The sequence below is a fragment of the Archocentrus centrarchus genome, chromosome 19 (assembly GCF_007364275.1).
Source record: "Archocentrus centrarchus isolate MPI-CPG fArcCen1 chromosome 19, fArcCen1, whole genome shotgun sequence".
Taxonomy (NCBI): Eukaryota; Metazoa; Chordata; class Actinopteri; order Cichliformes; family Cichlidae; genus Archocentrus; species Archocentrus centrarchus.
The window spans coordinates 11,770,901-11,787,125 of NC_044364.1; the positions used below are offsets into that span (position 1 = coordinate 11,770,901).

Here is a 16,225-nt window from a genome sequence, read left to right on the forward strand (position 1 = left end):
ACCGCCTTTCATTTGAAAGAACAGCACATTTGTTCCATCTAGAAATGTTGTAAATGACAAGTGACAAAATAATACATTTATGAATGCTTTTTACTAGAATATCCATGTAGGTGTACAGAGGTCCATTTTCCACAAAAAATACTCCCACGTTGCAATGATGCATTGTGTTACCTATTGCAGGTTTATCATGTTAAAATGCTAATTGATCACATTAGCAGGACTGAAGTGTTGCATACAAAAGGATAAGTCATACCTTTCTTCTTACACTTGTTGGGGTATTCCTGATTGAAGGCTGTGCCATGCAGGAAATTTTCCCAAATAACTTATGTTTTCATGTGAGAGTGTGTACTACTCCCTTCACAAACCAGCACAACATGCTCCTATGAGTGCTTTTCAAAGCAGCTGATAGATGACAACTTGTGAGGCATCTGTTTCTCAGACTAGAGACTCTGATGCATTTGTCCTCTTGCTGTGTTGTGCAACGCTGGGTAGAACCAGGTTGTGCCGTGCTGTGAAGGGCATAATACACACCATTGCATGGAAGCTTTGGTTTTTTTTTGTTTTTTTTTTTGGCAATTTACTCCCTGTGGAGCAGCCTGCATTTTAAGAATACTGTGATGGTTTTGTGATGGGAGATGATAGTTAAACCCACAAAAGCTGATGCACCAGACACTCAACTAGCCAAATTTATTGCTTATTTAATCAGCAGAACAATTTTCAGCTGTGCTAACATAATTGGAAAATGTTTTTCTAATGATCAATCAGCCTTTTAACAATGATAAACTTGCATTAGGTAACACAATGTGCCACTGGGGTGCCGTTTACACGAGACCGTTTTCATTTTGAAACGGTGTCGTTTTGATGCGTTTCGGCCTTGCGTTTACACGACAACGGTGTCGTTTTGATGCGTTTCGCCCTTCTGTTTACACGACAACAGAGTGAAAACGATGTGTTTCAGAAACGGGGTCCAGAGTGGAGCGTTTCAGAAACGCACCGGCTTGCGTTTTCGTGTAAACACTTGAAACCGGGGTGATTTGAAAACGCTCGACTCGCACATGCGCACTATGGTTGCGACGGCCAGTTTTTCGCGCACGCGCAAACTGATAAACAGTACTCGCGGATTCACGAGTGCTTCTTATGCTCTTCCTGTGTTTTTACCGTTTTGTAATTCAGCGTTGTGTGCAGCAGCGATCCAACCTCATCATCGGTCCACACAAAACCTCTCACATTGGCCGTTTTGTAAGTAATGAACAATTTGCCGCACTACCTACTGTGTCACTCCACGCATGCGCGTCTTGCGTAAACAAACTGCAAAGAGAAAACCAACGCCAACTTGTGGCCTGGCATGGGAACTACATCGTTTTCATCGTTTCACATGTCCTCGTGTAAACGCGGATCGTTTCTGAAACGCCATCGTGTAAACGAAAGGCTGAAACGCATCAAAACGACACCGTTTCCAGTGAAAACGGCTTCGTGTAAACGGCACCTGGAACACAGGAGTTGATTGCTGAAAATGGGCCGCTGAGCTGTGCAGATATTCCATTAAAAATGTTTTATGATTAATGATTCCTTTAATTATGAATTATCATTTAAAATACTTTTGATTAATTTCAGATTATATTAGATAAAAATAAATGTGTTTTTCTTTATAAAAAACAAGTATATTTCAAAGTGACCCCAAACTTTTGAGTGTTATTGTACCAACGTTTGTGTTTCCTTTTTGTAAAACTATGTAGTCATAATTCATCTCCCTTAATGGTACAACCCTTTGTAAAGGTAACAAAGTGTAACTGTGGCAATACTAAAAAATATCTTAAAGTACCATGCTGGCTCCATCTATGCAGCTAATTGAGAAGACATATGTGTGTATTGTATATAGTATTGTATATCCAATGTGTCTTTAATGGGATGGCCAAGTAGGAATGAAACAAGTCTGTCAAGTCTTTTGACTTTTCCCTAATTTCTCCTTTGTCAAGAGAATATGTAACACTATTGGAGGTAACATACAGTCATGTGAAAAATGATTCAGCAGCTTGCACAGCCACCCTCAGCAGCAATAACTTGCAGCAATAATTTTCTCTATGACTTTATCAGTCTCTCACATCATTTTGGAGGAATTTTGGCCCACTCTTCTTTACAACATTGCCTCAGTTCATTGAGGTTTGCAGACATTCATTTTTGCACAACTCTCTTAACATCCCACCACAGCATTTCAGTCAGCCTGAGATCTGGAAATTGACTGGGCCTTTGCAATACCTTGATGCTTTTCTTTTTCAGCCATTCTGCTGTAGATTTGCTGCTGTGCTTATGGTCATTGGCCTGTTGCATGATCCAATTCAGGCCAAGCTTTAGCGGTCTTATATTTGACTTTAGAATACTTTGGTATACAGAGGAATTCATGATCAACTTAGCAACTGCAAAGTGCCTCGGTACTGTGGCTGCAAAACAAGCACAAATCTCCTCCCCAAAATTCCACAATACTTGACAGTTGGTATGAGGTGTCTGTGCCGTTCTGCTGCATTTGATTTTCGGCAAAAGTAGCACTCTGCATTATGGCCACACATCTCCACTTCAGTTTTGCCTCTCCAAAGGATATTTTCCTGCAAGTCTTGTTGTTTGTTCTCATGCAACTTTGCGCACTCAAGCTGTGCTGCCATGTTTTTTTGTATTGTCATGAACTTTAACATTTACCATGCTAACTGAGGCCTGCAGAGTCTGAGATGTAGCTCTTGGGTTTTTTGCAGTTTCTCAGGGTCAGACTGCGCAGTTTCTCTATGCAGTCTGACCTTTGGGTGAATTTGCTGGGTCGTCCACTCCTGAGAAAATTGCAGCACTGTATTTCTGTAATAAACACCTTAATGCTTCAGAGCAGCAAACTGCCAAAACCTCTGTTTTCATAGAGGTGGTCACACTTGCTGATGATCAATTAATCAAAAAGTATTTGATTAGCAGGACCAAGTTGCTACTTAGACTCTAACTAAGCAGTAAGGGTGAACAGAGTCCTGTGAAAACTTTCTTTTTCAGATGACTGTATCCTCAGACCCACTTTCCGCCCGTTTGGTCCACCTAGGTTACTAGATTAGAGAGAGCCAATTCTTGTAAGGCATCTTGTAATTCTTATGCTGTCTTTCTTTAGCCGTTTTCCATCAAAGATGATATATAAATAATTAGGCTTACAAACACAGCAACAGCATGTACTGCATGCTAACAGTTGCTCTTTTGCCAGTTTCATACATTAGAGAGCAGCCTGTTTTTATTTTAGATTTAACTGATATGAACAAAGACAGCAATTTGTGTTTTCTTTTACTTTTTAGTAGCCTGCACCGCCCAGGCTTACACCTGTGACCTAATGAGTCATTAAGGATGAGACAACTTTATCCACAAGTTAAGCATTTATATACCTTGAGAACTGGTTGAAATACATGCTACCCATACACATCACTTGATGATGTATGTACCAGCAAATATTCATGATTGAAAACCAGCCCCCCAAAACACTGCACATTACTCAAGATATAAATTTGTGAGGAACCATATTTTACCACTTTGGAAGCAGGAAATTTAAACTGTCAACCTCAAGGAAGTAGCAGTGTCCAACTAAATAAATGAACAGGGTGTTGTCAGATGTCTTAATTAGTTCTCTCCCATCCATATGTTTGGGCTGGTTATTAAGCAAGCGTTATGTCAAACTTTGTCTGAAAAATAGTACATGATATGACAATGGTGTGCTTAATGATCTGAGCATGCATTAAGATGTATAATGTTTTTGCACTGTGGTTTCAGAAACCTCGACAAAACAAGCCTGCTGTTTCTGTACACTATGGAGCTCATGATTTTTTTTAGCAGAAATGCTGCAGTAGCATTAATAAGACTCCTGTCTTGACTTTTGGTTTGGAACAAGTGGACCAAAAATGATCACATACATTTTAATTTACTGTGTCACATTGAGAAAAAAAAAAAAGTTTTGCCATCAATGTGAGTCACTTAGTCTTTTTTTTTTTTGTATAAATTTTTTTAATGATTCCAACCCACAATGTCTGGGCAGCATTGTAGCAAGGGGGAACAGATGGACTATTGTTGTTAAATACTGTTGCATAACAATAGCACTGCCCCACCATTGATAAACTAACAGCATGTTAACTGCTGCATTGTTCTACTAATCCCTCTACATCTAAATAGAACACTACATAAGATGATATACTGTAAGAATGCCTGATGGAAAAAACAAGCCCTTGTCTGAAATCACATGGATAATTGACCATGCTGGGATATCACAGTGAAATAGTACCAGGACAGCTAGATTACCATTTAATAAGGAAAAAAAAAATCAGCTGTCAAAAACCATAATTACTAAATGCCAAGTCTTGTCACTAGCTCAGACTGAAAGAGAAAGGTCTTCTCTCTGCTCATCATTTTGGACCATTGTTCAATAATCATGCAGGGATGCCACCTTTTATGTTAATAGCAGTGGACACAAAGACAAGATTGGCTGGGTTTTGTCATCCTGTCTTAACTTGACTCTCTTTGTTTCTCCACCTATAATCTGAAAATTCAATATTGTGGCGTTGTTTATTATGGGGCATTCACCCAACTTCAACAAATTGTTTTCATTTGTTGAAGTTTGTTTGTTGCTAATTTTATTATTTTATATTACACTATGAATATAAAATATTCTGCTTGATATTCAAAGTTAAGAGTCTACAGTAAGGAACAACTGGGTCTGAAAATGAAGCCAGCGCCAAAGTGGCAAAAGCTATAATTCTGTGAATGGCCACGTGAGCCTGGAATCCATAAGCAAGCCCATCCTCAAAGTTTTTTTTTTTGTTTTTTATTTAATGTTTTAGTTAATTTTTTCCCTTCATGAGAAGTAATGCAGTGTTAGGAGCATGACAAATGGGACCAAACATGACAAATGGGACCAAACAAGTGCAATTGTGGTTGTTAACCAATGAGTGTGTGGTTTCATAGTGCAGATAATCTTCCATTTTAAAACATAGCATAACCAAGATTTATAAAATAGACATATTTTTATTCACTATGATCCAGAATGAGTGACTGATCCAATAAATGCAGAAGGAAAATGTTTACAGATGGCAAGACAGAAAGATGTTTCCCTATAGACTTAGTAGAGCTGTGTCATGTAATCTGCTATAATACCAGTCTAAATTTTTTACATGATATAAAAGCATCATAGCTTGATATCTTGATATAGCGACGCCGTGAGTTTACAATGAGACAAGCCCAGGCTGTCTGACAGCGAGAGCCGTATGTCAACTTTAGTAAAAAAAAAGGGAGCCACTTCAACAGCTTCCAAAAAAGCACAATACTTTGCAAATTATGCAGTTATGCTTGTTTAACACTTGAGGCAAAATAACAAATGACTCAACCAAGCATTGCCATAGCACCCACTGACTACACTCTGTAAGACAGGACGAGCAAACAGTGGATGGAAATGACTGATGTGGTTACACGGTGGAAAAGCACAACCCAAGATACAACACCGCAGGTATAGAAGATTTTTCTATTTTACATGACAATATTGTACAGGTTTCTGCAGAGTTACAAAGTTAAGCTACTTTAGTTATTATTCTTATGGTTAAGTGGTTATGTTATACTTTAATTTAAAATTTCCATCGAAAGCACTTCCTACGCTACTTTTGTGCTTACATTTGACTAATGCTGTGCCGCTACTATTGCACTACAATGCTGCTGCTGCTGGTACCTTTGAGGCAGCAGATTCACACTTTGAATTAGGCAGTCTGTCATCAATGACAATAACTCATTGGTGGCCTTCAGATAGAATGCAGGTTTAAGGCAGTTCCGCATTGACTTCATTTTTTCCGACCTGGAAGCCAAGTCAATGTTTTATACTATCTAGATGTTATATGGCCTTCATATCCACGTATGCCAATGCTTCTGCGTGATGTACTGGTATAAGATTGAGCACATTCATGAAACACCACTTGATTGATTATCAAAGCATTATTTCATGTTAAGTGTGTGCATTTGAGCAATTATGGTTGCATGCCAGTTCACTGAAACTGTGAGTTCTTGTGCAGGCATTAAAAAGCAGATACAGGAAGCTTCAGCATTCCTATGAAACATACTGTAGGACATCCTGTCTTTAACTACCAAATCTGCTGCATTCACAATGTCAGCAGCTGTCACTTAAGAACAAACAAAACACATTTGCTTTCAGGAAAGAAACTGCCACTATCAACATGGCCACTGGCAATGTTAAATATCACCTGATATCCTACATCGAAGGGAGCCTGTGAGAGATGTTAGTAGACATCCACACTGGTAGCTCTGCATTACACATGCTGGCCTGCTGTCCTCATAATCTCTATGCCATCTGGCAGGGAACTTCACAGTCCCCTTACACCCCTGGCTCATTAGTATTCCTCTCACACTGAGCAGGAGAGACCAGTGTGTGTGTGTGACATTCCTCAGAAACATAAAAGAGTCAACACCTGCGAGGATTAATTGAACAGTTACAGGGTAAGGGCCCACCTCCAACAAGCCCGACTCATTTTAGGTAATGAGAACGCTTACTTTTTCATCCTCCTCATTTTTGTCTTGCAGCCCCTTCACATTGTCTGTATCTTCTTCTGTTGCCCATAAATGGATCCAGTACTCTTGTTAAGTGTGGACTACTGTACTCATATTGACTATATTCCTTCAGGTGAGCGCTGCCAGGATCCTTGGCTCAGATGTTTCAGAGGGAGAACCCAGTCTGCAAACAGTGAGACTGTGGCTCTTTTTAAAAGATGCTTCAAACAGTGCTTCCAGCATTCACTGTGAGCCGTGATCAAAGACTGATCCCGGCCTTTTCAAATCCACACGGCCTCTCATTAGTGCCACAAGGGAAGAGCCTTCTCTGACAGCAATCTATTATTTCCAGCTTTATATTTGACTACAATAGTGGGCTGTTTAGAAAGAATGTGTCATAGTGATTTTCACATTGGTCATTATGTATTTTTTTCTAATAAGATGATCAGTTAATGTGTGGTTCAGTGCTTCTATGTAAGTAGCATGGCCTCACCGCTGGCAGTTTTCCATTAGATATGATCAGCGATTTTTGGAGCTCTGGTGTCCAGTGTTGCCTGCATCCACTTCAAGTGTATGATGGATCGATGCAGCTGCTTTAGGCTTAGCATTATTTCTTTTTAAAACACTAAAAATAGTATCTATGCATGAGAACATTTTAACACTATGCAAACTATCATTTCTCAAAATTAGATGCTAAATTTTCACACAAGAGGGGTCAGAACATGAACAGAAAATGTGAAAAATGTAACAAATTAATCTGCTTAACATCTAAAATTGTTGAAGAATTTTGCAGGTATAATTTGGGACAATGAATTCCAAAGTGCTGTTCACAGATATTGAGCCATGTGAATTAGATATAGGAGACAAATTAAGGCCTTGGGAAGTTACTGGACCACCATTTCCCGACCAGGACAGCTTTGGTGCACCATGGCATTGACTCTCTACTAGAGGGCTGGAAAAGCATTCTTCCAAAACATATTTCCTCCTTTGGTGTGTTGATGAAGAGACAAGACAAAATGTCTCCAAAATCTCAGCTTGGTTGATTGTTATGGCCTTCGAGTCACTCAAACAATTCACATCATTTTCATACTCATCAAATCATTCAGTGACCCTTTCTCCCATATGAATGTGTGGCATTGTCTTCCTGGAAGAGACCATTCCATCAGGATAAAAATGTCTCATCACAGGATAAATATAATCACTCAGAACAATGCTTTATTGATTTGCAGTGACCATTTCGTCTAAGTGTAGCCAAACCATGTCAGCAAAATACATCCTTAGGTTTATGGGTTTTCCCTTCTACATTATTTGGGTTGTTCCAGTGTGCACCCAATAACTGCATTTTAACCTAATGATGACTCTGCCTGCAAAGTAGCTGTTACTTTAGATGGTAAGGGTGATGTACTGCATTTGCTTCACACTATTCCCTGCACATATCACTTTTATGTTTTACTATCAGGAACAAATGCTGATGGATAAATGTGCATCTGAATGATGCATTGAGAACAGTGATGAATTATATGTTAGTAGGTTTTTGGGCACTCATGAGCCAGCTTTAGTGGTCCTTGGTCTTATTTGATGTTTTGAGTGCTGTGAAACACGTCGGTCCATAATCTCTTGCATTACTATGAAGGAAAAAGCATGCACACTATAATTTGTGTCCTGTATGGAAATATCTACATTCGGTGTACTCTTCACTTATTTATTCATTTTTTAAAATATGTAATTCAACTCTATTTACACACCTGGCACACCTTTTGTTATCGCTGTGGGGTAAATATCCTATGCAAATCAACATCTGAAAATTCAGTGAAAAGTATGGTGAATTCTGTCTTGCCAGCTTTTACTGTATGCATTTAGGATGCAAATTATTTTCTATTTATGGTAATTTTATCTTTCCTTTGCAGCTGTCTTGGCTCCATTTCTCATCAGGGATCAATGAAGTTCATTTTAATCTTCACAAAAACCTTCTTATAGACTCAAGATAGTTTTATTCTGCAAAGAAGTGATGAAGAAATCTGAGTAATACCATTTGTAAATGCTGTACAATCTACCTTGCCAGCAGTCATTGCAAACCTGAAAGGGAGGAAAGTGAGATGTAGTGAATTTGACGTAAATGAGGCATAAATAAAGAATTGTGTTCAGCTTGTATGCTGCCGTGCTTCATTTCCATCCACAAACCTCATGGCCATTGTTAGAATTCATCACAGTGAAGAAGGTCTTCTTTTGTACTTATAGCCTATGGATACAGTATAAGGTTTATCATAGGAAATAATGAATAATGAGTATAATTCTGCACTCAGTGAGAACATGGAAAATCTTTGAAGAACCTTTATCATTCACAGTATCTGAGCTGCATTTTTTTCCCACTTGCACAATAGTTCCATTACCAAAGCTTTCCCCATTATCCGCGGCTCAATTTACATCTTTATTGTGAGATACATTGTTGAAAACCTGCATACACACACGGGCAACTGAAAAATACCCACCTGAAAATACCGTAAATATTGGAATTAAAGATAATGGGCTATACTAAATTAGTAAGTAGGGATAGGTATTATTTACCAATACCAATATCGATACTGATACTGTTTATACTGATACTTCAATCAATTCTATTATACCGCTTTCTATATATTTAGGTTTTGTGGATGTAGGCCTACCTTTAACACACTGGCAAGTTCACCAGTGTTGTTTTTCATGTCAACATCACACCAACAGGGTGTAAAGGTGTTTGGTTATGTGTTTCTGGGATCTGGTACTGTTCAGCAGAAGTAGCAGTAGCAGCAGCAGCAGCTAATGCTGTGCTAATGAAGTTTAGTTTTTAGTATGCGTTTTGTCATGTTTGTTAGCTCTTTGTGCTCCTTATAACTGTCTATAACTATAAATGTTCTGCTGGAGATCGCGTCCTGTTAAAAGGTAGTTCTTCCTCCCCAGTTGCCAAGTGCATGCTCAAACAGGGATTATTGGATTGTCTACTATTAAAGCATCTTTATCATACTATACAACATGCCTTGAGACGACCATTGTTGTGTACTAGTGAGCTACATAAATAGAATTTAACTCAACTGACTGAACTGAATGCCTAATCTGACTCTGATATCATTTCCAGGTCCAAAGGCTCCTACATTTCCAAAAATCAAAAACTCTGAGGCTCCACTGAGAGTTAAAAAAAAAAAGCTCAATATACTTGCAGCTCCAATAAAATAATCATTGTGGCTTTTTCCCATTTGTTGCAATACATTTTAACATCCAGGCATCCATGAAAATGAGGAATTACAAGGTATAAATGGGAAGTTAGCTCCCTAGTTTCCATCTAGAGATGATATACCATGTTCCGACTGAAGCATATCTAAATAATTCTCTGCTGTCACTTTGAACATAAACAAAGATGGAAAAATAAATAGCAGTGACATTTAGAGGGTTAGTGAAGCCAGGCTAGATGACATATAGTGATGTTCTACCTGGTGGATAGAGAGCTATTGTTAGGGTAATATAAAGATGTTAGCACAGGAACTGGCAGGAACAGGATATCGAAAACAGACCAAGTAGTTGCTGTCTATCTAATATGAATATTTAAATAAGTTCTTTAAAACTGTGTCCCCAGTTAACAACTACAGACTTACTTCACAAACAACAGCTAGTGTTGCCATTTTTAGTTTGGCAAATCCCATCAGCAAGAGACCAAAAGACTGCACCCTGGCTTCCTAAAGCAGTCAAACATGATGGACTGCTTCACATTTAAAGAATGCTGTATTTGGTGCTTCCTGCTTTTGCTGGTGATACTCTGTTAATTCTCAACTTCCTGCTTATTCACAGCTACCTTTTTGCACACATATAAATGCAGCAAAGCAAGCTTATACTTTTGAAGTCTGCCCTGTCTGCAGTGACTAAAGAGCTCAGACTGTAAACACACAATAGCATCAAACATTATCGCCTGGCAGTTTTGTCATTATTAGGGGTTGGTTGATTTGAATATCTTTGATATTTATCTAGATTTATTTAAGTATGATGATTATGTCCTGACAATGGATTAAGACGAATAAAACCCATAATTAACACTGTTATCTTAGTCTTTATTTTGTCACAATTGTATGTCAAATATATATATGTCTATATGACATATATTATATGACATATATAATTTCATTTCTTTACAATAGAGAAACAACATAGAGATGACACACTATTTTGGTTTCTAAGTAGAAGCTCCTTGTAATAGTGGCATTTTTTTCAATACACTGTTTAAGTCAAGCTCCCACTCAAGTCATGGTTTTGTTTTCCTTATTGAGTCACATTTATTCACAATGTGTTTGTTTGTCTCTTTTTCTTTGTAATTTGATGTCCTTTGTGTCAATATTTTTTTTTTCCCTCGGGAATTCAATCTGTTCATGTTCCTTCAAAATTGATGGCCATCTGTTATTGGTCCATGTGGCCACACAGATGGTCCCACCTGCTAACCATCCTGAGCCACCAACTAAGGTATACATTTATTGGAAATGCTGTCTTCTCTTTACAGAGTTAATCCAGTCAGCTTGCAGAGGGCTTGGCATAAGTGTTTCCAGTTCCTCTGCAGCTGGGTCCTTTGGTGGCCAAGTTTTCTGCTCCGTACACAAGAGATGTCTGACCTTGGCACTGTCCCTGGGCTTCTCTTTGGCCTGCTGCCTTCAATCCTCTGGTCCCGCTGCTTGTGTGCAGAACTCTGGGGGAATACTGGACACTTTTCCCCTTTGACTCCTGTACAGTCTTCGTCTCAAGAGCGTTTGTGCCATCGTGGTGGATCTCACTGTGAGACCCAGACCTTTTCATGGGGCTGGAAAGGCTTTTCTGTTTTAATTCGCGCGCAAGTTCCACTGTAATTTCAAAGGAGCAAGGCTTTTGTGGAGAGCTGAGGTTCTTCTCCAACCCCAGGAGAGAAGTGGTGGCAGTAGGAGGGCTAACGCTGCTGGGCATGACACTGGTCGCCAGGACAACACTTTCAGGAGGAGTGGAGGGATTGCTAATGGGCAGCCCCATCTTTCCAGCCAGCATGGGGTGCCACTTGAAGAGCCCTGCTTGGTTCTGGTCGCTCGTGAATGCGTGCCCTGCCTCAAGGTCACATGCTTGGAGTGAAGGAATGATGGGCACAGAACGGGTGCGCAGGGATGGAGGAAGGAAGGCTGTTCCCTTATCGAGGCGGGTGCAAGGGACTTCGGTCCATCCTTTTCTGGCTGTGAATTGAGAGAGTGAGGTCCTGCTCAGGAGGGCGCCAACCCTTCCATTGGCCGAATCACACCTTTGGGCAAAGAGAAAGGATGGAAATAGCAGGGTGAGAAAGTCATTTATATTGTGACCTTTTCGTTCTACACACTTTCCTAATTTTAAATGAATATAACAGAGTGAGTAATATAGAATATGAAGGTGACGTGTTTAGAAATTCAGATGACATTTGTTATGTATTGGAACTATACAAACAAAAATGAGCTGAATAGATAAAGATGCCAGTCTTTTATGGTTTCACCATATCGTTTCATATCGACAAAAAATATCTAGTATCAACAAAATGATCACAATTTAGGTATTGTTCTTTCTATGTGTAATTATGTATAATCCTCTGCGTGAGCAACGTCTACTGTTGCTGCATGAATGTTTAACTGAGAAATCCCTCTGCTCATCACTGCCTTATCAGAGATTTAAGGCTTTAGCTGCACAGCAGGTGGATTCCTGACCCTGCCCTATGTGAATACTGTATGTAGAAACCTTACACAGTCCCACTTTACAATGCTTCACATGTCGTCTAAATTTTATTTTAACCCCTTGGGTCATGACATGAAAAAAAAAAAAATCTTCTGGCTACATAATCTGAAGGGGTTAATGTAGATTTCTCATAGAAAACACCTAATCATATAGGCCTATGATGTAACATTAAGGGGTGATGAACGGGGGAGTAAGTCTCAGCAGGTACATTTGCATGATGATGATGCATCCTCCTTCAAATGTAGAGAGTGAAAGCAGATAAGCTTTAAAGGCGCTATGTTTAGCATGAAAATAATATGGCAGGAGTGGAAACTTATCTGGTGCCAAGTGGGCAAGTTTGTGTATGTTTGTTAAACGTGTACAAGAGTTAATATTGTTACAGAAGCCCCGACTCATATTTAGAATCACATCCTTAGGTAGCAGCCGTTGTTACTGTCAGGCTTGAGAGACTGTTGGTAGCGTAACCAAGTTTAAATAATTGAATTACTTTCCCACTCCCCCCTTGGTATTAGAAGGGCAAATGCAAGCTGGAGGTAAATCCGACAGATCAAAACAAAACCTAAAAATAACTCCCACGGCAAATTTGCCTTCAATTCTTCCGCTATCTGTGATGGGTAAATATGTTTTGACACTAGATAATGAAACTGACAATACTCTGTGGGGATTTGTTGTCACAAAATGGAAAACGCGGAAGAGTATTCTCGTGTTTGTTTGTGGTTCTCGCCTCTTTATTAACACTTTTCACCACACTGCACTCAGTGCCTCCATCTTTACTTCTCGTCTCAGTCTTCCTCCTTTCCTCACTCTTCCCTCTCTCGTTCTCTCACTCTCCTTTCCACCTCCCCATCTCTCATTTCCAGAGATGAGAGGGTGTATCCATGGCAACACGGGAGACGTGGGGGCTGGAGGAGGAGGAGAAGGAGGGGGCTGTAAGCTTGGTGTTGCATGGCTTGTAAGTCGAGAAATAGGTCATTTCAACCTCCAGAAGGCCAGCGAAAGCCATATTTGAGTGATGGATGTGTAGGGGAATTATCAGTGGCTAATGAGATCTAAATTGTTTAACTACACAAATGCAATCTTATCCCCAAGAAGACGACAAGCACCCTTATTCCAGCTCTGCTTCTAAACACTTGACAAAGAGTGGCAGATTTAATTGCGTATAGCTTACAGATTTTGCCTTTGTGAAAAAGAATTCTCATCAGTTTCTTTATTAGTTTGTTTGTTATTCCTTATATGCGCGTGTGCATATTTGTGTGTGTGTGTGTTAAGAGGGAAACCGCTCCTGGAGGATCTCTCTGCACAACCATTTGAAAGAACTGCTGAGCTCCATGGAGCTTTGTTTAAAAATGTAAATTATGGAAATAGGTCACATAAAGAGTTTGGCAGCTTGCAGTGTAACTTACAAGTCACTGTAATGCTCAATCAGGTTGGCATGCTAATAGGAACATTGCTAGGCACTTTAAAGTGTGTGAAATGCACAGGGGACACTGCTGCTTTAATGACAGACGTTTCTGTTAACAGTGCCATTGCTCAAGTTCCACACAGTGACAGCAAATTAGGCTGCTTCTGAGTCATATGCTAAATAGGACTGTCTTACTCAGGATTAAAGATGCGCTTGTCTGCATCTGTAAATAAAACCTACATTTATTTAATGTTTACAGTGTTACTGTTTTGAAGGAAAAATGCCAGTGGAGCTGCTTGACATTATGCATCAATCCACTGAGGAATACAAGCACCTTAGTGATAAATATTTTCCAACTTTGGTGGCTGTTATGCAATCAATCTGAAAATCTGTAAGGCCAAATGAAAAGTTGCAACTAACGTGAAAAGCTTTGTTATAACACCGAAAAAAAAAAAAAATCAGTGTGTAAAAGAGGATTTCACATCAGGCTACTTTTAGTGAGCGTGACCAGACTGTACTTTTAAAATGTGTTTTAAGCCTGCAGACGAGGCTGTGCCAAAAGTCCTCCTTGCTTTTAGTGCTTCCTGAAAGAGCACCAGTAGCCGTGCTTCGCTTGCGATGGTTGTCAAAATGGGGCAACTTGCCCTACTCGACATGAGCGTGAGCATGAGGACGATTCAAGATGTGCAAAACCCTGGAATTAATCCATTTCAACATGCAGCCTTGTTCTAAGAGGCTGCAGTGATCTAGTATGGCTTTATACTCAGCTTGTAAATTACAGAAAATTAATTATTGTGTTGATACGTAAACCATGAAGCTTCCATGCTTGATCATTAGCCAAAATCAAACCGTTTTGGATGGCTAGAAATTCATGTGAACCCGTGCATCATTTGGTAATTAGCTTTGGCACGGTCGTCGTATTTTTAACCCTGTTAAAACATGCAGATAAAACAAATTTTCATTCACAGCAGCAGCCCAGTGGCAGCAAGGATTACACACATCTTCCCCAGCACCATGGTGCTGTTGCACTTTTGGGATCAAGTGTGTTCTCCAAATTAATTGTGACAGTCCCAGCTGAAGGGGGATGGGGGGGGACTGCAGATCTCATTTATTTCCCTGGATCACATTTCATAGGCTGGTTCACGGATTTGAACTGAGAGTCTTCCAGTCATAAACTCATTTCTCCCTAAATTATCCCTCTGCCACTCCGACTTAACCTTAGTTAGTCCAGAGGTCTGTATCACTGAACTGGTGATTTGACCCCGGTGTGGAGGGAGGCGAAGAGAATTTCCTCTTTGAGGCGCAAACAAACATGACAAAACTAATAACAAGAGAGAAATAGTTTCACCTTCTTATGGACTCCATGTCTGATGACTCATCCTCCTGCAAGTGTTTGTAGACATGCCCCAACACTCTTGATCCGTCAATAAGATTTGTGGATATTTTGTGTTTCCCTCTGGAAATGGGTGGAGTCCTGAAGTAATTAGTCTCTCTCCGTTGCAGGGCTGGGCTGAGTGAGAGTGAACTACTCCTGAAACCAGATAGCATGCAAAAGAGATTGGTGAAAAATCACAGAGTAAAGACCATTTTAAAAAGATTATTGAATTTAGATAGTACTCACTAATTCATCTACTCTATCAGCTATAGATATCTCGCTAACGCTTTCTTTTAAGGCCCGCCCTTAGGCCGTAACTATCCTGTAAGTAAATTTTAGTTATGTGGAATTACGCTGTAGGCAGCACGGTGGCGTAGTGGTTAGCACTGTGGCCTCACAGTTAGAATACCATCTGGAAGGCCTGGGTTCGATTCCACCTTGGCCCAGGCCTCTCCCTCTCTCTGTGTGGAGTTTGCATGTTCTCCCCGTGCTTGCGTGGGTTTCCTCCGGGTACTCCGGTTTCCTCCCACATTCCAAAGACATGCACTTACTGGGGTTAGGTTAATTGGCTAATCTAAATTGCCCATAGGTGTGAATGAGAGCATGAATGTGAGTGTGAAAGGTCGTCTGTCCCTCTGTGTTGGCCCTGCAACAGGCTGGCGACCTGTTCAGGGTGTACCCTGCCTCTCGCCCTATGACAGCTGGGATAGGCTCCAGCCCCCCCGCGACCCTTAACAGGATGTGCGGAAGCGAATGGATGGATGGATGGATATTTTTAATTACGCCATAATTATTTTTTAATTCCGCCGTAATTATTTTTAATTCCACCGTAATTATTTTTAATTCCACTGTAATTATTTTTTAATTCCGCCGTAATTATTTTTACTACGGCGGAATTAAAAATAATTACGGCGAAATTAAAAATAATTACGGCAGAATTCCACATAACTAAAATTTACTTACAGGATAGTTACGGCCTAAGGGCAGGCCTTAAAAGAAGTGTTACCGATATCTCTTTTGGGTTTATGATGTAAAATAGGCTGGGATAAATCAATTGTGTTTGCAATTGGAAAAAAATAAATAAAATCTGATTCGACCTGTGAATGACCTCAGTATCTAAGTCTATGAGACTGGTGTATCAGACACATGTGAAAAGAATA

The 16,225-nt window shown here is 39.8% G+C and overlaps 1 protein-coding gene across 1 annotated transcript in view; it reads right to left on the bottom strand.

The window, feature by feature from the left end:
* Positions 1-10,641: 10,641 nt before the first annotated feature.
* The window catches only part of nrg3b (neuregulin 3b), a 209,522-nt gene continuing 203,938 nt past the window's right edge, over positions 10,642-16,225 (bottom strand). The window contains exons 8-9 of the mRNA XM_030755072.1: positions 15,039-15,221; positions 10,642-11,827 (exon numbers count right to left, since the gene is read on the bottom strand). Coding sequence (XP_030610932.1) covers positions 11,083-11,827; positions 15,039-15,221 — 928 coding nt within the window. The 3' untranslated portion in view covers positions 10,642-11,082. The remainder of the gene's footprint in view (positions 11,828-15,038; positions 15,222-16,225) is intronic.